General features: G+C 39.5%; 1 protein-coding gene across 1 annotated transcript in view; it reads left to right on the top strand.

The window, feature by feature from the left end:
- The window catches only part of coro7 (coronin 7), a 161,820-nt gene that overhangs the window by 46,366 nt on the left and 89,197 nt on the right, over nucleotides 1-26,257 (top strand). Inside the window, exons 8-9 of the mRNA XM_049467626.1 lie at nucleotides 19,423-19,506; nucleotides 20,785-20,867. Coding sequence (XP_049323583.1) covers nucleotides 19,423-19,506; nucleotides 20,785-20,867 — 167 coding nt within the window. The remainder of the gene's footprint in view (nucleotides 1-19,422; nucleotides 19,507-20,784; nucleotides 20,868-26,257) is intronic.

The following is a 26,257-nucleotide window of genomic DNA, read 5'->3' as shown; positions in this document are numbered from 1 at the left end:
TCTTTGCATTATTTAAGGTCTCATTTTCTGCAAATAAATGCTCTAAATTACATTTTTCTATTTGGAATTTGGGAGAAATGTTGTCTGTAGTTTATAGAATAAAACAACAATGTTCATTTTACTCAAACATAAACCTTTAAATAGCAAAATCATAAACTGAAGTGGTCTCTTAATTTTTTTCCAGAGCTGTATATTCACAGGGAAAAACATATTTTATGCCCTAGAGGGATAATCTCAGGCAATACCTTGTTTTTCACTCTCGCACTCTTTCACTCTATTTCTTCTTCTAGTTCTGCTGTTTGATCTCTCCGAGATGTAGGAGTGTGGGACGCAGTGTTTTTCTTTCCTACCGGGTTGTTGGACGCTGACGTCAGCCTGCGGTGAGCAGCAGGACTGCCTTCAGTCGTTTAAGCACAAAACCAGTTGTAGGAAAATTGACCCGTGCGTGTGTCCGGTAACTTCTGCAGCTTTCTGGAACAGGCAGTAGTAGTTATGTATGCGTTCCTGCACACATGCTTACAGTAGGAGACAGTGTGTCTCTGTCCAAGGTGGTGCAATTTTAGCTTGTGGCTAAATCATCCACCGCTTCTGCTGAGATGGGACGAAAATCGGACTTTTTTTTGCCATATTAATTGCAAGCAGACACAAAGGCATATTTTCTTTTCCATGCAGTCTATTTTAAGTCCCAGGCTCTTGGCCAGCCCACTGACAGGAATACAACCTCTAATCAGAAAAGGTTGGAACTGTATGGAAAAATGCTAATTTAAATAGAATTAAAGTTGTGTTTCTTGCTCTTACTTTAAACTTTAATATGATTTTATTTTCAGACAGAATAATCTAAAAAAAAAAAAAAAAATATATATATATATATATATATATATATATATATATATATATATATATATATATATATATATATATATATATGGAAAAAATGAACAAACCAGTTTTTTGCTATTTATAGGTTTATGATTGAATAAAATGAACATTGTTGTTTTAAACAGACTACAGTCCAATATACCCACTTCTGAACAGCAAAAGAACTAGCGCTTAACATGATTAGCGGCTAATGCTAATGCTGCTCTAGCAGCAGGCTACAGGCCGATAATACTCACTTCTAAATGGCAAAAGAACTTGCGCTAAAGTAAGCAGGTAATGCTAATGCTGCTCCAGCAGTGCTAACCAGGGTTAGCAGTAGACAACAGGCTGATAATACTCACCTCTGAACAGTGAAGGAGCTAGCGCTTAGCATAGTTAGCGGCTAATGCTAATGCTGCTCTAGCAGTGCTAGCCAGGGATAGCAGCAGGCTACAGGCCAACAGTACTCACCTCTGAACAGCGAAAGAGCTACTGCTAAGCGTGGTTAGCAGGTAATGCTAATGCTGCTCCAGCAGTGCTAGCCAGGGTGAGAAGCAGGTTACAGGCCGATAATACTAACCTCTGAATGGTGAAATGAGCTAGCGCTTTGGTTAGCAGGTTATGCTAATGCTGCTCTAGCAGTGCTAGCCAGGAATAGAAGCAGGCTACAGGCCAACAATACTTACCTCTGAACAGTGAAAGAGATAGCGCTTAGCATGGTTAGCGGCTAATGCTAATGCTGTTCCAGGAGTGCTAGCCAGGGTTAGAAGCAGGTTACAGGCAGATAATACTCGCCTCTAAATGGCAAACGAGCTAGCGCTGCAGTTAGCAAGTAGTGCTAATGCTGCTCTAGCAGTGCTAGCCAGGGTTAGCAGCAGGCTACAGACTAATAATACTCTCTTCTGAATGGCAAAAGAAATAGCGCTTAGCATGGTTAGCGGCTAATGCTAATACTGCTCCAGCAGTACTAGCCAGGGTTAGCAGCAGGCTACGGGCCAATAATAGTCACCTCTGAATAGTGGAAGAGCTAGCGCTGCAGTTAGCAGGTAATACTAATACTGCTCCAAAAGTGCTAGCCGGCGTTATCAGCAGGCTACAGGCCAATAAAACTCACCTTTGAACGGCTGCCTGGTAGGATTCATACATAAGGTGCACTGACGATTTTGGGGAAAATTAAAGGTTTTATTGTGCAGTGTACAGTAAGAGTAACTTCATTAATTCCTATAGTCTGCAAAGCCAAAGCAAATGCAAGAAATATTGCAATATTTTGATTAATATTTTTCGTATTAATCAAAATTAATTTTAATTTTGTATTAGCAGTATTAAAGCAGAACTAGTTAGTTATTTTTTTTATTTTTGATCTTTTTAAAGAAGTAAAATTACGGCTTAAAACTCACTGCAGCGCTGCATTGAGGTGTAGTAGGAGGAATAGCGGTGCTCTCGTGTCTGTGCCGGAGCTCCTCTGAGCTCAAACCAGACTCTGTAAGTTCTCCGAGGCGGCCGCGACCGACGCTCGCGAGAACTGCGACCTGCTTTCCGACCTTTAGTTCTAACAGTTCTACAAGGACTACTGGTTCATTCTTTACAAACTAACATACAGACACTCTGTCAGAAGCTGGAAAGAGACCGAATATGTCTGTGAAAGCCATAAAACGAGAAAGAAAAACTAATCCGCCTGAAACATTTATTACACTCGCCAACTGTAGGGGAGCCCACGAGCACAAAATCTAAATCTACCTAGTGGAGCCAGATGTTTCCTAGCCTGAATTTCATAGGGTCTGACCTTGGTTTGTATTTGCGTATTTGTTTAAACTCCAAGCAAATTAACATCTGTTCCTGTATTTCTCCCCCATTCATTTATTTTCTTTTATACGTTGGCTTCTGCTCATGTACTCAAACAGTACTGTGTAATTGGAGAAAGGGCTTATTTGAGAGGACGGAAAACGAGGACTGTGGCGAATTATCGAATACGCAGCATAAAAGCAAGTTTACATCAAATAGTTTAACCACTAATCCAGAATAAGAGCGGAAATTATAGAAATTACGTTTCGCATAGATTAAAAGACCCTGATTAGAGGAGAGCAGGAGGGAGGTAAGGGTTCTGAGACTCGACTGAAAGCTCGACTGAAAGTTTAAATTGAGAGCAGGTTCAGGAAGAAGAAGAGGTAGTAGAGGTAGAGGAGGTAGAAGAGAAAGAAAGAGGAGAAGCAGGGCATTGTGGGCCACTGTTGGGTCACTGGGCCAGATTACCCAAACAGAACAAGTTAAACAGAGCAATCAGGCCAAACCCCATCTTCCCCCCCCCGCTACCCCAGATCTGCTTACAGACCTGCGCTGAGCAGGAAACACGTTCACTTTAATCAGAGCACAGATCAGGTTAATTAGGCTGTTCTGGCAACCGGGTTCTGCCGAGCCACGGTTCTGCTGCGGAGCCTCAACCCCATCTGTAACAACAACCGACTCAACCCCACAAATTTATGGCTGTTCAGACTACCAATCTCATTGGGTTTCGACGTTCAAATTGAATTAAAGATAAATATATTTTAGACAGAAGATGAACTTTTATTAGATCAGCTTTTATTTCCAGGTATTTAAATCTGGACCTGATACACAGGTTTCTAGTGAGGGGGGCTGGGGGGGGGTTACTTCCTTCAGTCTCCTCTTTAGCAGGTAAAATGCATTCGCTGTAGGGTTTAAGTTGGGAGATTAGACTACAGTAGGTCAGTCTAAAACATTTGATATTGAAAATTGATGCATGTAAAACAACATTGCATCTTAGAGCCAGATTGGATTTTGTGTGTTTTGTGAATTTAACATCAAGGAGAATAAAAAAAAAGGCAGTGAGGAACCAGGAAAATTGATAAAATCAGTGAGGGAGGGGTTCAGTGGGATGCTGAGGTAAAAAAGACCACTTAAATTGGCAGCCCGTTAAACTGAAAGCAGAAGCATTTCTGAGTGGAGAAGAATATGTATGAAATATTGTGCTTTAATGGTACCAGTGTGCTGAAACCACCATCCCTGCTAAGCCTAATAATATATTCATTCTAAAATCTGGCCGTGTCACACGTCTTTACGTACTTACGTCACACGTACAGCCTCTAAAAGAGGATTCCGCATGATTCTCGGTGCAATTACCCATTCTCACCAGAGAGGCACTAAATACCCCAAATCCCAAAACTTGCGAACATCAATGTTTCAGGCGGATTAGTTTCACTTTCTCGTTTTCTGGCTTTCACAGACATATTCGGTCTATTTCCAGCTTCTGCCAGAGTGTCTGTATGTTAGTTTGTAAAGAATGAACCAGTAGTCCTTGTAGAACTGTTAGAACTAAATGTCGGAAAGCAGGTCGCAGTTCTCGCAAGCGTTGGTCGCGGCCGCCTCGGAAAACTTACAGAGTCTGGTTTGAGCTCAGAGGAGCTCCGGCACAGACACGAGAGCACCGCTATTCCTCCTATTACACCTCAATGCAGCGCTGCAGTGAGTTTCAAGCTGTAATTTTACTTCTTTAAAAAGATCAAAAATCAAGGAAATCGTACCTAGTGCTGCTTTAAATATTTGAAGTGATGTTTCTGCTGTGAAGGCTCAACCCCCAGCTGTAACAACACCTCGCCTCAACTCGACAAGCTTATCTCAGTGGGAGAGAAGTGTAAGAATGGATGAGTAGTAGAGTAGATGAGTAGAACGCAGGCTGTAGAGTAACTGTTGGCTCGGTAGCTCCGACCCAAAGCAGCGGGACGGTGAGCGATACGACTGGAAAAGTCATGAAGGAGAGTGACGATTACGCAGGAGGGAAAATATGAACCCACACCGAGCCCTGAATAGCTGAAGAGCTGAATAGCTGTGGCCCACACGCTCCTACTCTTTCCGCCGCGCTGCTCACAGCGAGGAAAGGCCCGGTCCGGCCCAAGCCCAGGCCCGGGCGGAGGGTGATGCTTCCCAGATGTGCATATAGACACCTGATACTCCTCCCAGTGGGTGGATCAACCTTCTCTGTGAGCGACACAGATGTGCTGTCGTCTGTTTAACCTCCACACGAGAACCCAAAGAGAGGTAGAGCACAGCAGCGAGGTGGCAGGACCGATACCCATACCAATACCAGACTTCCTGAGGTTGGGTCGGAACCATAGACTGTATATAAGTATGGACAGTGGTTGAAAAGTGGCTGGTGGCTAGCTCCAGTACAACTTTTAACCCCGCCTGTTTCCATTTAACTGAATCTTTAATCTAAAATTACACATCCAGGATTTTTTAATGGAAGTTGGGTTCTGTACATTTTTCTTTACAGTTTTATAGGAGTTATTCCGTGATATTTAAAGGGGTGTGGCAATAAGGTGATTGACAGCTGAGGGCAAGTTGATTGACAGGTCACCTGAGAGCGTAAGTCGTGGAGCTCACAGTCAGATCTTTCTGACATTCGGATTTTACTGTTAAAAATGTCATTTCTTGGGCACCATGTGGTCCAGTGGTTTAAAGCGCTGCCAATATGAGCGGGAGGTCACAGGTTTGAACCCCCACTCATGCAGCTTTGCCATCAAGCTGCCGGCGCTCAGAGGGAGCACAATTGGTCCTGCTCCCTCTCCACTTCTAGGGTGATGTCTGCAGCACAGGGCATCTGTGAGCTGATGTATCAGAACCGAGTCGCTGCACTTTCCTCCAAGAGCGCTGTAAAGCTACTCGGCAATGCTGCATCAGCAGCAGCTCGAAAAGTGGTGGCTGGCTTCACATGTATTGGAGGAAGCATGTGCTAGTCTTCACCCTCCTGGTGTGTTGGGGCATTACTAGTGATGGGGGGGAGTCTTAATGAGTAGGTTGGGTAAATGGCCAAGTAAATTGGGAGACAATGGGGAAAAAAGACATTTCTGAAGTAAAGCAATGGCTTTTTCAGCAGTTAACTGTTGTAACAGAGCCTCAGGGAAACGTTCTTTGCATTTTTTTTTCGGTAAGTGGATAATTTCCCTCTATCAATTCATTAATATTCATACTTTGTTCTTCTCCCTAATTTTAGTATCTAGGTCCAGTTTTTAACTTAGCGTTAGCTACTAACTAACTAGTTAACTAGGTTAGCCAACTCAAGTTAGCTAAGTTAAGTAACTTGTTTGGTGAAAATGACGGTGAAACGCAAAGAGTAATTGAGGAGGGCGGGGTTTGGGCAGTCACATGGCCCCGCCTCCCACCTCCATGGCACCATTTCTGGCTCCAATTTGCCTCTACTGCGCAAGCGCACGCAAGATGGCAGCTTTCATTTCGGCCATATTTTGGCTTCAAAACGCCGTAATGAGAGTGACTTGGGACGTCCTGTTCATACTTATATACAGTCTATGGTCGGAACCCTTTGAGAAGGAACTCTCTGGTCAAAGGGCTTTTTCTGTGCTTTTTTATCGTAATTATACTCAAGCGTCCCTTTCATTATAATGTGTTTGTGTCCCAGAGTCTCCTGGGTCCGTGAGCTAAAGCACTCCAGAGTTTTCTCCATTCTCCTTTTGCTCCTTTGCCATACCTGATCTTCTTTGATCTGAGCTCAATTGTTTTTTTTTTTCTATTGTTTTCTTTCTCTTGCTCTCACAAGGATCAAATGGAAATTTGCAATTCAAACAGACTCAATCAGGCTACATTTATACAGGAGGTACAAGTGTCCCAAATTCTTTTTGGTTATACCCTTCCCTTCAAAAGTACTGAAACAGTGAGACCAATCTTTTTCTAATACAAAAGATCCACATTTTAGATCTAATACACCAGGGGTCACTAATAGGCGGACCGCGGTCCAGACTCAGACGTTGTTCAATGCGGACCCAAACCGATAAACTACAGAGAAGGATTTAATTTTGGCAGTGTTTATTTAAAGCGGCGTAACTTTTCTTGTTCACACTGCAGCGAAGCGGCATCGCTCCCAATCGCTTCCTCCGCCTTTCTCTCGCCGCTTTGGGACGAGTCGCCTGAAAGAGCAAGCAGTTTATCTGCCTCCATCAAGAATATGTGGAGTTGTAGTTCAGTGCTGTGTATGAATGAGACCCTGTTCTTTTGGGATGCGGCCGGCCCGGAAAAAACACCTTTATGAAGAGATAGGGAACCCGAGAACTGTCGGAAAAACCAGAACAGGTGGAAACTGAAGACATGCCGAGCGCGAGAGAGAGACAGGGGAGTAATATACACAAAATCTGGCCAGAGAGGCATTTTATTATTATGATATATTTTCTGAACCCCACAGGTCAGATATATATATATATATATATATATATATATATATATATATATATATATATATATATATATATATATATACACACACACACACACATACAGGATATAGCACTGAATCAGAACACAAGTTAACATTGGTGACAGTCCGGACCTTGGACTGACTAAATTTTCTCTAACGGGACCGTACTGAAATCTAATTAAATACCCCTGTGATACACAGTTCAGAAGATACTGTAGCACCTTCTGTCTGAACCCACCCATTTTTCTTGTGAGCAAAAGTATTGGAAAATAAACTTTAAAGTGAATAAAACTTATACTATACTCAAAAAATTAGAATACCTTTTCAAAGTTACTTTATTTCAGTAAATCAGTTCAAAATGTAAAACTCAAATATTATATAGATGTAATAAAAATACATTATATAGATGTGTTTCCTTTATTGTTGATTATTATTATGACTTACAGCCAATGAAAATCCCCCAAAAAAGCAGTGTCTCAGAAAATATTATACAAGACCAATTGGTGCTTTTGGCAGTGTGGGCAGTGCGCCCAGTCCTGCTGGAAAATGAAATCTGCATCTCCATAAAAGTTAGCAACAGAGGGAAACATGAAGTGCTGTAAGATTTTGAGGGAAAACAAACCATCACTGATCATCAGTAAATTTTACATTTTATTTGTAAATCAAGGGAGCAGAGTCTGGAGGAAGAGTGGAGAGACACACAGTCCAAACTGCTCGAGGTCTAGTGTGAAGTTTCCACCAATCAGTGATGGTTTAGAGAGACATCTTTTATGGAAAGCCAACTTTTATGGAGATGCAGATTTCATTTTCCAGCAGGACTTGGCACACTGCCAATATTACCAGTTGGTTTTATATAATATTGTAATTTTCTGAGACACTGATTTGTGCATTTTCATTGGCTGTCAGCCATAATTATCAACAATGAAAGAAAAAAAAACGCTTAAAACTGATCACTCTGTGTGTAATACATCTATATAATATGAGTTTATCTATATAATTTATGAGTTTCATGTTTATCACAATAAATTCAAATTATTTGAAAGCCTGGGGTAGATGAGGTATTAGCAGGTGTTTAAACGCAGTGTCCTAAATGTCCAACATCTGGAATAATCCTCAGAACTGTGACTGAAGGTGCTGTGGATCTGCAGGGTGCAGTCTGGGATATCTATAACAGGTACTTCAGTGCGTGGCGGTGAGGTGATGGGCCAGCTGTGAGGGGGCGGGGTTACACTGAGTGACAGGTCCCAGAGGAGTGATCCACCGGATCAGAACCGGAGAGGAAGAACCGAACGAGACACGGAACAGATGAGACCTTAGTCTTTAGTCTTTAGATCTGTACCACAAATATATTACACAAAGAGATTACCCAAAACGTTCATATGATGTTTATTTTTTTTAAATAAACTAATGTATAATATACAGCTTTGACCACTTCAGTTTCTGAATCAGTTTCTCGGATTTTGCTATTTATAGGTTTATGTTTGAGTAAAATGAACATTGTTGTTTTATTCTATAAACTACAGACAACATTTCTCCCAAATTCCAAATAAAAATATATATTGTCATTTAAAGCATTTATTTGCAGAAAATGAGAAATGGCTAAAATAAAAAAAAGGTGCAGAGCCTTTAGACCTCAAATAATGCAAAGAAAACAAGTTCATATTCATAAAGTTTAAAGAGTTCAGAAATTAATATTTGGTGGAATAACCCTGGTTGGTTTTTAATCACAGTTTTATCAGTTTAATCACATCAATGCATCTTGGCGTCATGCTCTCCTCCACTAGTCTTACACACTGCTTTTGGATAACTTTATGCTACTCACTCCTGGTGCAAACATTCCAACCAGTTCAGTTTTGTTCCTTTGTTATTTGTGCGAATAACACATCAGTGTTTTATGCTTTACCCAGTAATTCAGAGCTAAGCAACAAATGTTTAGAATTTCTATATGGAACACCACCAGTGAAATACAATTTAGATAGGTAGGTGTATAGATGTTTAGAACAGTTCTGTTTACACTAGTTAAAAGTAAAAATCCACCCCGGTTTTTGTTGTTTCAACTGCCTGGACCTGGACTACCAACATATGTGTATAAGTAACTATAGGTTTAAATAGGATCTCCGGTGGATTTGGTGTTTTACAGAGACTCTAAGACTGGGTCAGTATAGGCTGAACTTCACTTAGCAATGCATTATCACACATGTTGTAAAGTAACATATGACAATGTAAAAGCTGTTATTAATGTAAAAATGTCTTTATTTTTCTCAAACGTTTCTAACTATTGTCTGTCTCGCTGCCTCGCAGTACTGTTTGTTTGCATGTATGAATATTCATGAGCAAGAGCTTCCACACTTCCACCAGACTAAAGTAGTGTTATACCTGATCACCGGAGCACTTCTTTTCTCAAAAACCAACAGCTCACATGACATTCATTCATACTAGAGACTAGGGGTGGGCGATATGGCCCTAAAATAATATCACGATATTTCATGGTATTCTCGCGATAATGATACTCTTGGCGATATGACCAAAAATTCGTTTAAAAAAAATATATAAAGAATACACTACTGCAGCAAAACTAAAAATAAATGTTAATATTGCATATTATATGTTATGGCATGCCTTTAACTGAGATATTTAAAAATACAATAATTTGATCAGATTTGTAACAGAAATCTGTGATCCAGAATGTCAGTATTCTAATAATAATGCACTCCAAATATCCAGGATTAAAGTAAAATAAATGATACTGGACAGATTTAATCTGTATCTAGTAGATATATAATGAGAAATGAGAACAGTATGAATTTTTCTTTTGCTAAAAACAGTAAAAAAAAGTTAAAGTAGTACCCTGATGTGATATATATGCGATATTAAAAAATGTTGGTGATATTATTGCGTACGATATGATATGGCACACCACTACTAGAGACACGACTAGACATTTTAAAACAAATGAAAAAATGATGGAATGAGACCTTTACTGTAACTTCTATAGGTGATGCCAAAAGTCACCAAATCGAACACAATTCTATTTCCTGTCTCATGATGTTCGACATGTCAGTGTTAAACCCAGTCTAAACTAAACGCTCTACAGTTCATCAGTTTCACTCAGAGACTGTAAAAAAAGATGGACGCCGTGTCGCCGTTTCCATTCATTCAATGAAAATGAAGCCAAAATCTTCCTCCATGTTGGCGATCCTGATACCCGATTCTGCGCAGTAGAGACCAGAGGAGGGAGAAAGACTGTGGAGAGACAGCCTACTAATTTAAATAACCCCGCCCCTGAGGGCTGCCTCGAGGTCACAGGCTGCAGAGTGAAGCGGATCGGAGCTTACGGTCTGTTATTGGTCCCGCCCATAACCAGCCCTTTTACAATAACCACACCTTTATAAGCAGAGGTTACACTAGCTGCTGCATTTAAATAAAGGAGGTAGAATTACAGTATATTAGAAAAAGACGTGATTAAAAGTTGTTCTGTTTTGCCATTGAAACCTATGGGAATGGGTGGAGTTACACAGCTTTCTGAAACCGAACAGCAGGGGGCGCCCGACCTGTGGTGGCTTCACTTTTGAGAGACGATGCTCTGTCCAGCTATACACAGTCTATGGTTTCACTGCATTTGATCTACAGCCTGACAGTGTGAGTATTTACTCCCCTGTTGGAAATGTGGTTTCAGTATGACCTCTGGCTCTGATCCAGTAGAGCGGGCGCTGGTACGCGGCGCTGGTTGAATCACTGGGCTGGAGTGAATCACTGTGGCTGATTCAAGTGCGGTGTGACTCCTCCAGAGAGAGGGAGCGGACAGATAAGATTCCTTTCTTCTGAAATCAATACTCGCCCTGCCAGAGGCCAGAACACCAGTACTGACCCGGCCCACCCTGATCATCACTGCCTCAGCTCCTCATCTCCTGCAAGCACTTCAGTACCATCAGGATCAGGGGTGGAAACTACTCTGTAAGATTCCCAATAAGTTCCCAATGCTTGATACGAGTCAGTAAGGGCGAGTTTCAAGACTTAATAGAGAGGGAACGCTGGTGTAAAATAGACTTTTGTTGTAGTAAAACATGATAAAAAGTACTTATCTTTGATGAATAGCACTCCTCCATTCTCCCACAGCTTTCCCAGATCTAGAAAAGTGCACAAAAGCTTATTAAAAACCTCTGTTTACATCCTATCAAGCTAGCTTCAGCCCGGAGCGCCACCATTACTGAACTGATAATGACATAGACATATATATACATAGACTCCGCATAGTGTATATATATATATATATATATATATATATATATATATATATATATATATATATATATATATAATGTCTACAGTGATGGTGGCACTCAGAGCTGAAGCTGGTAGCATTATAGGATGTAAACAGTGTTTTTTAATAAGCTTCTTCTGCACTTTTTAAGTTATTAATGCCTCGTTTTAAATGTCAGGGCTCTCCAGATTCTAGTAAGGAGGTGTGGAGCTACTTTAAGCTGGATAACGGTGTAAAAAGTGATTTATCAGGGTAAATTATGCCCCGTATCACCCAGTCTGAAGGGTGTTTGTTGGACAAACTGTTAAAATTTCTGGATCTCTGAACGCTGTGGGAGAACGGAGGTGTGCTATTCATCAAAGGTAAGAACTTTTTATCATGTTTTACTACAACAAAAGTCTATTTTACACCAGAGTTCTCCTTTAAACACCTAATTTTATTCCTAGTCCAGTCACCAAATGGAATATCATGTTATTATTAGTGTTTAAAAGTGTCAATCGATAAAAACAAAAAGTAATCTGTAAATCAGTAAATATTCTGTGATTCACTGTGATTGGTTTAAGCTGTGACGGGTATAAACCTAAACACACCAAAATGCACTTCAATAAACCATGCAAGCATGTTGTCTTCTCTGATTGGTCAGATCTGTCTCTTGCGGGAGTAAGAAAGTAAATATAGTGAGAAGATTCTGTTTTCCAGATCGTGTACATCTGTGCAGTGTGAAGCTGCTTTAACACAGAATGCTGAAAATTTGCCGCTGCGATTTTAAACACAGTGTTTTCATTGGGACGTGCAGCACAGATCTGAGCAGTGAATGCAGCGCATACTGCGTTTTTCGTGTGTAAACAGCATGGAGCAGCTGCAGAGACAGCATTTGTTCATAGCAGTATATTATCAGGCTAATATATCAGATTAAACTGTGCCTTATCAACAGTTTAGCTTAATTAAAAATAAGCATATTTGATAGCTGAGTCAGATCAAAATCAGATTACGTTCTCACCACAAGCAAACTGCTCCAGAAAACGAATCCACATGTTGGGCAGGGGTGGGGTAGTCAAAGCAAAATAAACTACATATGAAATGTAAGGTAGGGTAAGAAAGGAGAGAGAAAGAGCTTTGTTCACATCAGATATTGTTTTGTTTTTTTAGGTAGTTTTAGTTTTAGAACAGTGCTGTATGACCCAAACAAGCGGCTTATTTATTTTCTCATTGTATCAATGACTTTTTTACTGCACTTTTTTTACTTGTCAGATTAACTCTAAGGGTGAATCCCATTTCTCCCCTTGGCCCTACCCCTTACCCCTACCCCTTCTTTTCGAGTGTAATCCTTCCCCTTGGAACGGAGTTACAAGGGGAAGGGGTAAAATCCTACCCCTAGGAATTGGGACAACCCTTCAAGCACCCGGTGAAAGGTGAATCTTATTGAAAATAGCCTCCATAATATACTAGAAATTGTATATCACACTGGTTCCCAACACTGGTCCTGGAGCAGGTAATGTGTTACAAAAACAATATAATGTGCAAGAATATGGGTCCTCAGTGACAGAGGAATCACTGGTATATCACAATGATGTTCGTCAATGAACAATAAATACATAAATAAATAGCACTGATTTATGACCAGGCTACTAGCGGTGGTGTGTAGGTGACTCTGCTGGGCTGATGTGATGATAGCAGTGGAGCGCTAAAGTTCAGTAGCCTAGCTGCTGGTTAACTAGTTAACTTTAGGGCATTGTATGTGTACAGAAAGGGGGCAAGAGGTGCAGAAATTAATTAATATTGTCCATTCCTTAATTCCTCTGTGATGGGGAGCTGAAATTAGCTCTGATTATTTTTTATTTGATTTATTTTTTCCGTTCCGCCTTAAATGCGGTAGCGCCTGCCGTCTGTTGCACCATTTAAGGTGGAACGGGAAAGTTAGCTAGCTAGCTAGCTACCGAAACGAACTACTAGCGAACTTTTTATGCTTATTACGAAGAATTCAGCCATAAAACATCAAAACTACACAATAAACTAAGGCAATACAGTGCTAATCGTAATTTTTAACATGGAAAATACTTTCTTTGGTCGCTTGTTCCGCCATCTTGCCAGTCATTCTCATACCCCTCGGTACGAAGTGTGGGTCTGGAAAATCTCCGTTTGAAGGGCTAACTAGCCCTACCCCTTACCCCTACCACTTCATCCTAACAGGAATCGGGACACCCCTACCCCTTGACGTGCACGCCCAAAACAGAGGGGTAGGGGTAAGGGGTAGGGGCCAAGGGGAGAAATGAGATTCACCCTAATTCTTCTCTTCACTGCTGAAACTGAGACTCAGTCCTTAATCATGTTAATCTAAAGAGCTAAAGGCTAAAGCTGCTGTTTTCATGTGGGTCAGCCAGACATGACTCTTCCAAACTGCTCCAGAAAACGAATCCACATGTTGGGCAGGGGTGGGGTAGTATACGAGGGATGTTTGGGTCAAACTTGGTGGCGTAATTAACATGTTACTGATTCCAAATTAATCACGGGCGTTAACGCTTAAATGTTGAAAGCCCTAGTTAATATGTAACTCCAGTAAAATAGCTGATTAGTAGTATATTAACTTGACATTAATCATAAGTATTTTTTATTTTAAAGTTTATATTTATTAAAACTAAATCAAAACAAAATAAACGACATATGAAATGTATAGGAGATAAGAAAGGAGAGAGATAGAGCTTTGTTCACATCAAATATTGTTTCTTATTAGGTAGTTTTAGTTTTAGAACCGTGCTGTATGACCCAAACAAGCGGCTTATTTATTTTCTCATTGTATCAATGACTTTTTTACTGCACTTTTTTTTACTTGTCAGATTATTTCTAATTCTTCTCTTCACTGCTGAAACTGAGACTTAATCATGTTAATCTAAAGAGCTAAAGGCTAAAGCTGCTGTTTCCATGTGGGTCAGCCAGACGTGACTCTTCCTGTAGCAGTTTTTTTTCTCCAGTTTCCAAGAGTCTTTTAAAGGTGTAGGAAACAGTACTCACCGCTCTCTGATTTCCAAAGGTCTGTGTAGTATGACATAGTCAAAGAGCATAATTTAATGTGAGCAACGCTGTGTGACCGTCCAAAAAAATAGCAGATTAGACATTTTTGTATTTTAATTTTTGTAGTTTGTAGTCAGTGAAGATCAAGTCAAAGTCGAATCTCAAGTCTTTGCTTTGTTTTTTATTTTTACTTTGTCAAGTCAAGTTGTTGCATGTCTGATCGCGATAAACACAACCTGACTCCCGGACATCTCCAACATCCTGATGATCAGTCGTTCCGCCGTGCTGAATGATGTGTATATTATGAGTTTCTGTTTAACCAAAGACCTGTTAAACCAAATTCCTTGTACAGGCAAAGCAAACAGTAAAGTCTGATCTGGATTCTGATCAGGTCAGTTCCGCTTCCCCAGATTCCGTCAAAGGAAATCTTACGTTAGAAGTTAAACGGTAACCAGACCGAAACCACATTACCAGAAAGGAAAGATTTATTATTTTAGTCATTCTTAACTGTTCAGCACAGTTTCTCCACTATCTGTGAACTCTATCTGTGTTCCGTTTGAACTCATAATATGGAATTTCCAAGTCCCAGCTTTCCAAATCCCATAAATACTGGATTGGTGATTGGTGATAAATCTGGAGAACTCGCAGGCCTAAAAAGTGGTGCAATCTGGTGGAGATATTTCTGGGAAACAGACGTACCTTACTGTGTGTGGATAATCATTATCCTGCTGAAAAAACTACCCAAACATACTGTCTTTTTCACATTGTAAAGCACACCGGATTATAAGGCACACTATCGATAAACGTCTAATCTAATCTGGTCTATTTTCATATATAAGGCGCACCAAATATAAATCACAATAGGCGACACTAGTAAGGAACAGGGATGTCGCCATGTTCTCTTTCTAATTCAGCACATCACCCAGCGGTGAAAGTTAAACGAGTGCTGGTATTAATCCACACAGATTGCTCTCCTGAAAACTGTTTATTTAGGTGAGTAAAGTGCTTCAGTTTATTTACAGTAAGCTTAGATTTCCAGATTTTGACTAAGGCTGGGTGCAGCAGCATTAGTGTTAGTGGCTAACCGCTTGTGCTAGCTGTGGTTAGCGCAGGGGTGTCCAAACTACGGCCCGTGGGCCATTTGCGGCCCGTTTCCTTTTTTGGAGCGGCCCACGAGGTATTTTAGAAATAGAATGAAAGTTGGCCCGCTGTTAAGCAGGTTTTTATAATGTAAGATTCAAAGTTTGAACGCTAGGTGTCAGAAACGGGCCAAAGAGTCTAAAAGCGGAGAGAGTGCGCATTTCTTGCACAGAAAAACAGGCCAAAGAGTCTGAAAGCGGAGAAGGTGCACATTTCTAGCGCAGAAAAAACGGGCCAAAGAGTCTAAAAGCAGAGAGGGGCGCAGTTTTAGTGCAGAAAAACGGGCCAAAGAGTCTAAAAGCAGAGAGGGGCGCAGTTTTAGTGCAGAAAAACGGGTCAAAGAGTCTAAAAGTTGCCGTAATTAAGGAGTTCAATATTAAGAGACATCATGAAATTAAACATCAATTTTAAAAATCTTAGTTTACACAACACAGTCAAAGATAAAGATCAAGTTAGTCAAGTAAAATGGTGTGTAAATGAAATAATCAGGAAAAAGTGTATTATTTAAAGTGGTATATTTCATTATTTGTTTTATTACAGAGTCTGTGGCCTGTGACTTCAAATATATTTCTCCTTCTGGCCCCCAACAAAGTTTGGACACCCCTGGGTTAGCGCAAGTAAATGCTGCCCGACAGTGCTACACTAAGGAACTCCAGTGTTCCAGTAAGCCAGGGTGATATTAGCTAATATAGCTTGTTTTAATGTGGTAAACACGCAAACTACAGTCTGATATACTCACTTCTGAATGGCGAAAGAGCTAACACTTAGCATGGTTAGCTGCTAATGCTAATACTGCTCCAGCCTTGGTGCTGGAGAACTAAACTGAAACTCGTGTATAACTCTGTACCTCAGTGGAGTGGCTTTACTGCTCCTTAATACCTGACTGGTAGAATTCATACATAAGGAGCACCGTATTATAAGGAGCACTGATGATTTTTGAGGAAATTTAAACATTTTAAGTGCACTTTATAGTGCGAAAAATATTTTTGTCCAATGACATGTATAAGACAGACAAAAAAAGAAATATTGCAATAAGATATTGTCAATTATTGCAATGTAGTGTTTTACATCTATTCTCTGAAGTGGTCGGTGTTGTGCCGAATTCAGCACCCCCGCCAGAAAAAGCACCTCTTCTCGGGAGACGGGGCATACTACTAGGGTGCACTACTATGCTGCCGAATTCAGCACCCTCGCCAGAAAAAGCACTCCCTCATGTGAGAGGCTGCAGATGAAATGATTATTTTTTCATTATTTCTTACGAGTCAGCGTAGCTTACAAAACAGGATCTTGGGTAGCGGTGTGCCATATCGTATCGTTTACGATATTTTTTTTTTAAATATTGTGAACGATATTATACCCTAAAATATCGTGCCATATCACCCATCCCATTTCCCATAATAAATCTACTAGAGACATATTATATCTGTCCAGTATCATTTATTTTACTTTAATCCTGCATATATGGAGATATTTGGAATACATTGTTATTATTATTATTATTATTATTATTTTTTTTTTATTATTGTTATTTTTATTATTATTATTATTATTATTATTATTATTATTATTATTATTATTATTATCATGACATTCTGGATCATTGACCTCTGTTACAAATCTGATAAAATTCTTGTATTTTTTAATATCTTACTTAGATATTACTATATATATATATATATATATATATATATATATTTTTTTTTTTTTCTTTTTTTTTGCTTTCTTTTTTTTTGCTTTCTTTCAATGTATAGTGTATTTCTGAAAAGAAAAAAAAAAAAGAAAGTGTTTTGTCAAATCGCCAAGAGTATCGTTATCGCGATATTTCATGGTATTATCGCGATAACAATACTCTTGGCGATTTGACAAAACACTTTCTTTTTTTTTTTTTCCTTTTCAGAAATACACTATACATTGAAAGAAAGCAAAAAAAAAAAAGAAAGCAAACAATATATATATATATATATATATATATATATATATATATATATATATATATATTATTATATTATTTTAGGGCCATATCGCCCACCCCTAATCTTGGGTATTTTAATTTTCTAAAAATAAGTTAAAGCCAATAAGACATGCACGCTTTTCCTGGCGGGGGTGCTGAATTCGGCACAACACCAGGTCAGCAACAGCACATGCACAGAGCTGATGGCTGTAATTGGTACAGACTGGGTCAGTAACCCTGAGTTCTACAGGATCAGTGTTGATTGCTCTTAATTTCGGGTCCCCCCCCCGGCCCCTCAGTGTCCCGGGCAGCGTGCACCCAGACCCAGGCAGGTTTTGGACGCTGTGTAATTCTGGACGCTGCTCAGCTCTGAGCCGTCTGCTCCTGCAGTAGCTGTGCTGACGGGGCACACGTGCGTCTCCAGGCGTAGAATGTGCCCAGTCATCACCCGTCAGTCGGGCCAGATGTGATACTTGTCTCGGGTCCAGTTCTGGCCGCGAAGAGTGAGGAGCAGATGTTGTCGCACACGAAGAGCGGAGAGCAGTTAGAGGAGGAGAAATTCAGTTTTCTTTCTTTGTTGTTCTTTATTTCTCAGCCCTGGAGATCAGATAATTAGGACACACCTTCTCTTTTTCAATGCGTTTTCTTTATTTTCATGATTATTTACATTGTAGATTCTCACTGAAGCATCAAAACTATGAATGAACACATGTGGAGTTTTATGTACTTAACAAAAAAAGGTGAAATAACTAAAAAAAAAACATTTTTATATTCTAGTTTCTTCATAATAGCCCCCTTTGCTCTGATTACTGCTTTGCACACTCTTGGCATCATTCTCTCAATGAGCTTCAAGAGGTGGCCACCTGAAATGAATACTTTTCCAAAAGTCTTGAAGGAAGGAAGGAGTTCCCAGAGGTGTTTATTAGCACTTGTTGCTCCTTTGTCTTCTTCACTCTGTGCTCCAGCTCACCCCAAACCTCAAATCTGGATTGGGTTCAGGTCCAGTGACTGTGGAGGTTCAGCTCATTTTTGTTAAGTACATAAAACTCCACATGTGTTCATTCATAGTTTTGATGCTTCAGTGAGAATCTACAATGTAAATAGTCATGAAAATAAAGAAAACACATTGAAAAAGAGAAGAAGTGTCCAAACTTTTGGCCTGTACTGTATAGATACTAGGGTTCAATAAAATACTTCTGTAGAAGTTGAAAAAGTATCAACTCAAGCTTTTTACTCTTTAAGTAAAAGTGTTTAAAAAGTACTGGATTTAAAACTACTTTAAAAAGTATAAAAGTAAACGCCCACGCCCACAGAGTCCTATAGTGCACTAAACCCCCCCCCCCCCCCCCCTCCCCAAAACACATTTTTCTAAAAGCCTTAATGACTATAATGTCATATTAAAATGTTAATATACCAGTTAGTTCGGACCCTGCAATGTGATTGGCTGAGAGGCATTCTGTAAGTGACGTTATCAGCCGGTAATGCACTGTAACCGAAGCTCTCCATGTATTATTCCGCCACATACAGTACAGGTAACCTAGCAACGGAGCAGCGCTTACAAGCCAAACAGCGCAGCTACAAACAGAGCAGAGCAGCAATGGAACTATTTTAACTGGTGGAGTTCTCTTGAGTCTCTGCATGGATCATCTTCATACTAGACTACATACATCTGCTATTGGGCTGGGGGGACGTGTGCAGGTGTGATGGATCACAGTATAAACCAGTAGGGAGTCAAAATGATATATGTTTATACTCACTACATCCAATCACAATCAGATTCACTCTATCTGGATGGAGAGATTTATCTGGATAGATTTCAAAGCATTTAGTCCCTGATGGTAATTATGTCGTTTCATGGACTCTATATAAGGATTTGGGGAAGTTTCTGCTGTTATATTTGTATATGTGTGTGCTTGTATATATTGTATATTTATTTGTGTGTGTATTTAAAGTAATTTAATTATGATTCTGTATTTGTCTCTGCAGAGTGCGTCAGCCTTCCAGACTAATAAGGACTCGAGGGTTCTGTGGGTCAAAGAGGATTATATTCTCACTACAGGATTCAACCAGGTAACATACACTTTTAATACACATGCTGGCCTCATAACTGACTAGGAGTGGGCGATATGGCTCTAAAATAATATCACGATATTTCAGGGTATTTTTGCGATAACGATATACTTGGCGATATAGGATAACTAAAATAATTCATTAATTTCAGGAATATAGTATAATAGTATAACAGAATAATCATAATGTGGCAAAATAAATAATATAGCATAAAATAATATAATGCAGCAAAAAATATTGCAGAATATTTAGTGCATGAATATAAACTGCAAACTAAAACAATTATACAATAAATACACTTAAAGCTTCACAGTAAATAATAGACTACTTTTAAGACAGAACAGCCCTATTATCATGATATGGATTTTTAATATCATGATATTTCTGTCTCACGATATATTGTATACGATATAATATTGCCCACCCCTATAACTGACTATACCACAACCAGTCAAAAGTTTGGGCACACCTTAAATTCACACAGTTTTTCATTGTGTTTTTTAATACTAAACTCATCCAGATTATGAAGAAAAGCATTTGAAATTATTAATTAAACAAAAAAAATTAAACAAACCAGAATATTGCCGCTGTCCAATGAAAAACACTTATCTCTAAAACAGCAACTTTACAGGAGAGAGAAAAAACCTTATAAACTTTCAATAGAAGTCAATGTAAATATAGTTTATTTCAGGTCGTTTTAAAGTGTTTCTATTGGTCCGTTCATCAAGAAATTTTGGCACAGTGTGAGGGACAGTTTGTCTGTACAACTTATGAAGTAAACTAAAAATTGACAAAAATGGAGATAAGTGTTTTTTTCGTTGGACAGCGACGATATGCTTTATATTATAGATTCTTCAGTGCAGCAACTCCTGGTTAGATGGCAGCAGTGTCTCGTCAAGATTTAATTAATTAATTTAGTAATTATTTAAAATATATATTTTTTTTATAAACATTATTATGTATTAATAATAAAATAATTATTATTAAATATGATTTACTATTATTAAATATTATTAAATAATGTAATTATTTAAAAGTTACGTTTTTGAAATCGGTGTTTCTGTATAACTTTAATATTTTCAGTATGAAATTCACAATGTAAAAAAAAATCATGAGAAGAGGTGTATCCAAACTTTTGATATGGTCCCTCTATACAGGTGTGTTTTCTCTGCTCACAGTCAACCTATGCAATTAAAAGAACATCATCTAAGACAATCTGTGTGTGTGTGTGTGTGTGTGTGTGTGTGTGTGTGTGTGTGTGTGTGTGTGTGTTTTCAGCATCGGCAGCAGGAAGTGAGGTTGTGGGACAGCAGGAAGCTGAACTCGTCTCTCAGCTCTGTGTCTTTAGCCACGTCCAGTGGGTGAGTCCTGTATATACAGTAATTACCCTCTACTGCATGATCGTGTGTGTGCATGCGTGTGTACTTACTTGAATACACTAATTTAAACACATAAAGAAAAAAATATATGCCCATGCTATGATGCTCCCTCCACCATGCTTCACATTTGGGATTGGGTGTTGAATTATATGTTGTGCTGAAATATTTATTATGAAAAAAGTTCCACTTTTGTCTCATCTTTCCAAAGAATGTTTGGTACAACCTGAGACTGGCTGTAATGTGTTTTGTTTGGTTTGTTGACAACAGTTCAGACTTTCTTCGTTTTGTGTTTTTTTCAAAAGCTTTTTGTGGTTTTAAGATTATTTGCAGTCATTCGGTGGATTAAGATTAAGATTATTTGCAGGACTTTTGCTGTGATCTAAGTGGTTCTGTGCTGTTAGAGTGATGTTTAAAGGATGCCCACTTTTAAGGTAAAGTGTAGAGACACACCTGAATTTCTGATTTACCGCATTGTTCTGACTATAAGGTGCACCTAAAATGCTTTAATTTTCCCAAAAATCAACAGTGCTCTTTATGTATGGAATTCTACCAATCAGGTATTAATGAGCAGTGAAGTCACTCCACTGAAGTACAGAGTTATAAGGGTAAGTTTTCAGTGAAGTTTCTCCAGCACTAAGGCTGGGTGCAGCCAATAACCGCTAACTGATAGCTCCCTGGATTACCGAAACAAATGTACGTCCTGCTTGCGCTGCGGTTAGCGGCTAATGCTAATGCTGCTGCACCCAGCCTTAGTGCTGGAGAAACTTCACTGAAAACTTATCTTTAGACAAAATATTGGAAATCTAAGCGTACTGTAAACAAACGGAAGTACTTTACTCACCCAAATAAAGATTTTTTTAGGAGAGAAATTTGTGTAGATTAACATCCAGCACTCGTTTGACTTTTTTAAGAATTACAGCGGCAAGACCTGCTAGAATTAAAAGGGAAACATGGCGACACCTTTGTTCATTTCAAGTATGCATTGTTATAAGTGTCGCTATAGTCAGAAAAATACGGTATTTGTTTGTAGACAGTTTGTTTAACCATGGAGAAAATCGAATCGTGAATCCAGTGAATTGTGAATTGAATCGAACACTGAGCAGAGTGCATCATTACACCCCTAGTCTAACAGAGACTGAAACTTCTGTTTTCTTTTTACTGTTGTTGAGTTGTGGTTATACAGGACCTCAGGCTCGTGCAAATGAGCACACGCCACGAAGCCCCCCCCCCTGCTGCCCCCGGTTAGTGCCAGAGCGTTATTATAATAACCGAGCCTCTCCTGTCCTGTTTGTCTTGGTTAATTTGGGTTTTTATGGAGTTGTTCTGCTTTATTTTACGGGTTGTTCTGCAGCAGGCCGTTTCCCGCTCTCTGTACACTCGCTCGGATATGAGCCGGTTTTGGAGACTAAAGGCAGAATACTCTGAATTGAGAATGTTTTTGTATTGTTATTTGCGTAATATAATATACACAAACATTTTAGAAAAAACAAGTAGAATAGAGAAAAACACAACCCAAGTTCTCCAGTCTCAATCCCTTACTTGCCACACTGCATCAATCTCAAGCTTGTCTCTTTGCTAAGTAAACAGATTATACAGTATTAGCACACTTATTTGTTCAAAGAAAAAGCTAAAGGTAAAAAGTGTATAAATAAATTCATTAATGTAAATCAGTATAAAATTAAATATCAAATAGTTTCCAAACTGGATCATTGTCCATCTTGTCTGTGTAGGTCAAAACAAGTTGCCAGATATTATGAAATCTATCACTACATGTTGTCTTTTTTCTAAAATTAAAAACTGCGTTATGTTGTTCAACCAATTTTTTCAAGCCCTTAAGGGTTGATCGGATGGTATCCCACCGTATAAGTGTAGCTGTTTCAGCTTTATTTATCATTGCAGTCATGATGCCATAATAGAATTAAAGCCATTGTTTTGAGAATCTTGTTTTGGGATTAAACCATTTAAATATTATAGGCTTTTTAGCTGCTGTTAAGCCAGTAAATATTAGTCTCTTTTAAACTAGTGTGAATGTAAAAGAACTATCATCACTTAATAAACAAATACACGGATTTTTGTCAATATGAATTTTAAGCATATTGGAAATTGTAAGTAGAATGTAGTCCCAGAATTTAGAAATCACACTGCACTCCCAAAACATGTGTAAAAATGTATCAACAGAATTAGTGTTAGAGACAGTACAGGTGTGGGAACTTTGCCCATTTTGTATTTTAAGTATGGAGTGGAATAAATCTTGTGTATACATTTATAATGAACAAGTTCATTATAGTTCAAGTTTAAAAGTAGGAGGATTTTTCTCTTTCCACTTTCCACTAAAGTGGAAAGCTGCCACCTTTAATCCAGGTTTCCCTAACTTAGCCTCCTTAGCGGTCACTGCTCAATCACCCCTGAAAAAAAGTCAAAGACAGAATTCCAAAAGACAGACAATTCTGGACTGAATACTCTGAATTCTACTCTGAATTATATTGTTTTTCTTCTTCTTTTGAGTAGAAGAAGAAACTCAGCAGCAGAGTGCGTGGTGTGCGCATGGTGGTGAAAGGTTGGCGCTGGTCCAGACTGGGATTTCTGAGATCTGAGATCAGACAGCGGTGGAGCTGCTTTTCCAGATTGCATCAGACGAGTGTTGGGGTTGTTTAATCTGGAAGGACGTGGTGTTAAAACACTCTGTACACTCCAGCGCGTCGCGGTCACGCTCGGAGAGAGTGTGGAAGTGGGGGTTAGCAGGAAATGTTTGTTTTTATGCGCTGGCTGGACGGGGGTGTGTGGAGTTTGTGGGGGTTGGAAGATTAAGGGGGTGGATGGATGGATGGATGGTTGGTGGAGATTGTTTTTAATATGATAGGATGGCTATTAAACTGGTTTCTCAGTTTGAGCAGATTTTTATCAGCGCTGAAGCTCACGGCTGCGTCTCCGGCAGGGCATTTTCTCCGCTCTGCCCTCGTAAACATAATTATGATGGGTTTAATGGGACCTTCTGGCTTGGTTGCAATCAGAGAACTTTACAGTTGGAATTAACTGCAACCAGCTGTTAGCATTAGCGTGGACACATCATACCAGCTAACCCTGCACTCCCTCTTTGCTACCTACAGTTGAACCCAGAAGGAAGTGTGTGGTTGCAAAGCTATTTAGAAGGAAAAAAGAAGGAAAATAAAAGTGTAACACCACAAAAAGCTTAGATGTCTCAGCATGTAGAGAGTTGTAGAGAGAGGTTCCTAATGGAGTCCTGTGATAATCCATCCCGTACAGTTCCAATGTTTTAACACAGTTTCTGCATATTATTTTTGAGGTTTAGGGGTGGTTGGGAGTGTTGATAGATTGTCCAATAGCATCACACATATTTTTTACAATCAAGGATAGTTCTGCACGTCAAGCTCTTGAGATGGCAGCGGCATGTGGATGAGCATTTTTTTTGTGTTCAGAAAAGGTAGGGCCATGTTCTGGTTACATTTGGGTTGCCAGAGTGTCTTTATTAAAGACCAAAGGTGATTATCTGGCATTGTAAGAAATGGTGCACCCCACACCATGACACCAGACAGTCTGGATATAGAACTAGGAACAAGTGAAGACAATTAGTAATCAGGTGATCTGGAACTAGGTAGTGTCATCTGATCCGTGATCAGTGGTGGATGTCATGTGAGTGTTAGAGTTAGAGTTCTGGGTAATGGAGTTCTTGCAGCTGGTCATGGCATAGCATCAACGTCTGCAAGGCAAGCTTTTGAGATGGCAGCAGTATGTGGACGAGCATTGTCCTGTTGGAATAGCACACAGGAATGTGTTCAGAAAAGGTAGGGCCTTGTTCTGGTTGCATTTGGGTTGCCAAACTGTCTTTATTAAAGACCAAAGTTGATTATTTGGCATTGTGCGAAATGGTGCACCCCACACCATGATGCCAGGCCTTCTGGATATAGAACTAGGAACAGGTGAAGACAATTAGAAATCAGGTGATCTAGAACTAGGTAGTGTCATCTAATCAGTGATAAGTTGTGGATGTCATGTGAGTCTTAGAGTTAGAGTTCTGGTTAATGGAGTTCTTGCAGCCTGCCATGGCATTGCATTGATGTCTGCAAGACATGTAGTATGTGCAGTATGTGAATGAGCATTGTCCTGCTGGAATATATACACTTATATAGCACCTTTTTGCCACTTAAGTGAAGTTTAAATTCTCTGCCCGACCCATTATTTTTGTTGGTCTGTTTCGGTTTAATGATTGTGCAGTGCATAGCCAGATAGCTGTTTATTGTGTTTTTGCACTTAGTCTATGAGCTAAATATTAAAACGTTTGTTTAGAAAGTATTTTATGTTCTTAAACCATGTTAAAATATACTATATTAGGGGAAGTCATTCGGACATCATTATTGTAGCTTAATTTACAGATGTTTAGGACTGTGAATCATTGTCCGCATTGTTCATGTTTTAGTCTTTCTGAGATTGGTTCTTCATAAACAATGTTCTTTAATAATAGGTCTATGCTTCTTCAGTGTTGCAATGTTAATTAACATCATTCTGAACAGATTTGGCTAACTCAAACAGTCCAAAAATATTTTCAAGACGCTCAGTTTTAACACTCTACTTACTAAAATAATGTTGGGTTTAAATTGGGCTCAGGCTCATAATGATAGGTAATAGGGCGAGTCGGGCTGGATTTTACAGGCCCGATCTAAGCTCTAAACTCAAGGCACTCAAGTACGCAGCATACTCTCAACCAGAAACAACCATCCACCTGGATGACTGTTTTAGGCAACTGAGGAGTTGACCCAGCACATAGTGCCAATCCATATCTGGGCACCAGGGCAATTTTTAGGTTAACCAATTTTTCTGGGCTATTTAGAATATCCAATTGACCTGATCTCCATGTTTTTTTTTGGACTGTGGGAGGAAACCAAAGTCCCGGGAAAAACATGGAAACTCCATTCCGATAGGGACTTGAACCCAAGACTCCAGCTCTAGGAGGCAACCGTGCTAACCACTGAGCCACTGTACCATGGGTTACCCCCTCAGGAGAGCTGGAGACAGGTTTGCATTGTCCAAATCTAAGTATAGTCAGGATCGTGTGGTTGTGTGTTGTGTTGTACACAACTACACATGCCCTATATTAGGCCCTGAATGGACCATTGGTGGATGATGAGGTGCCAGAAAGGGTCATTTGATGCAGATGCAGCATGACTGAACTCTAAACTCAGCAGCAGGCTCACGTTTCTCCTCGCTAATTATCTGCAGTCCCCAAAAATATTCCTGAATTTAATGTCTGCAGACAGAGCTCTCCACTAAACGCTCCAATGTTCCATTTTCTCTAAAGGGAAAAGCTTCTGAACGTCTCAAACTGCCTGAATCAGCCAGAGCCTCCAGAGGGCCGA

The sequence above is a fragment of the Astyanax mexicanus genome, chromosome 19 (genome assembly GCF_023375975.1).
Source record: "Astyanax mexicanus isolate ESR-SI-001 chromosome 19, AstMex3_surface, whole genome shotgun sequence".
In the NCBI taxonomy this organism is placed as follows: domain Eukaryota; kingdom Metazoa; phylum Chordata; class Actinopteri; order Characiformes; family Acestrorhamphidae; genus Astyanax; species Astyanax mexicanus.
Note: the sequence above shows the minus strand (reverse complement) of the source record. Positions and strands in the feature narration are given on the sequence as shown.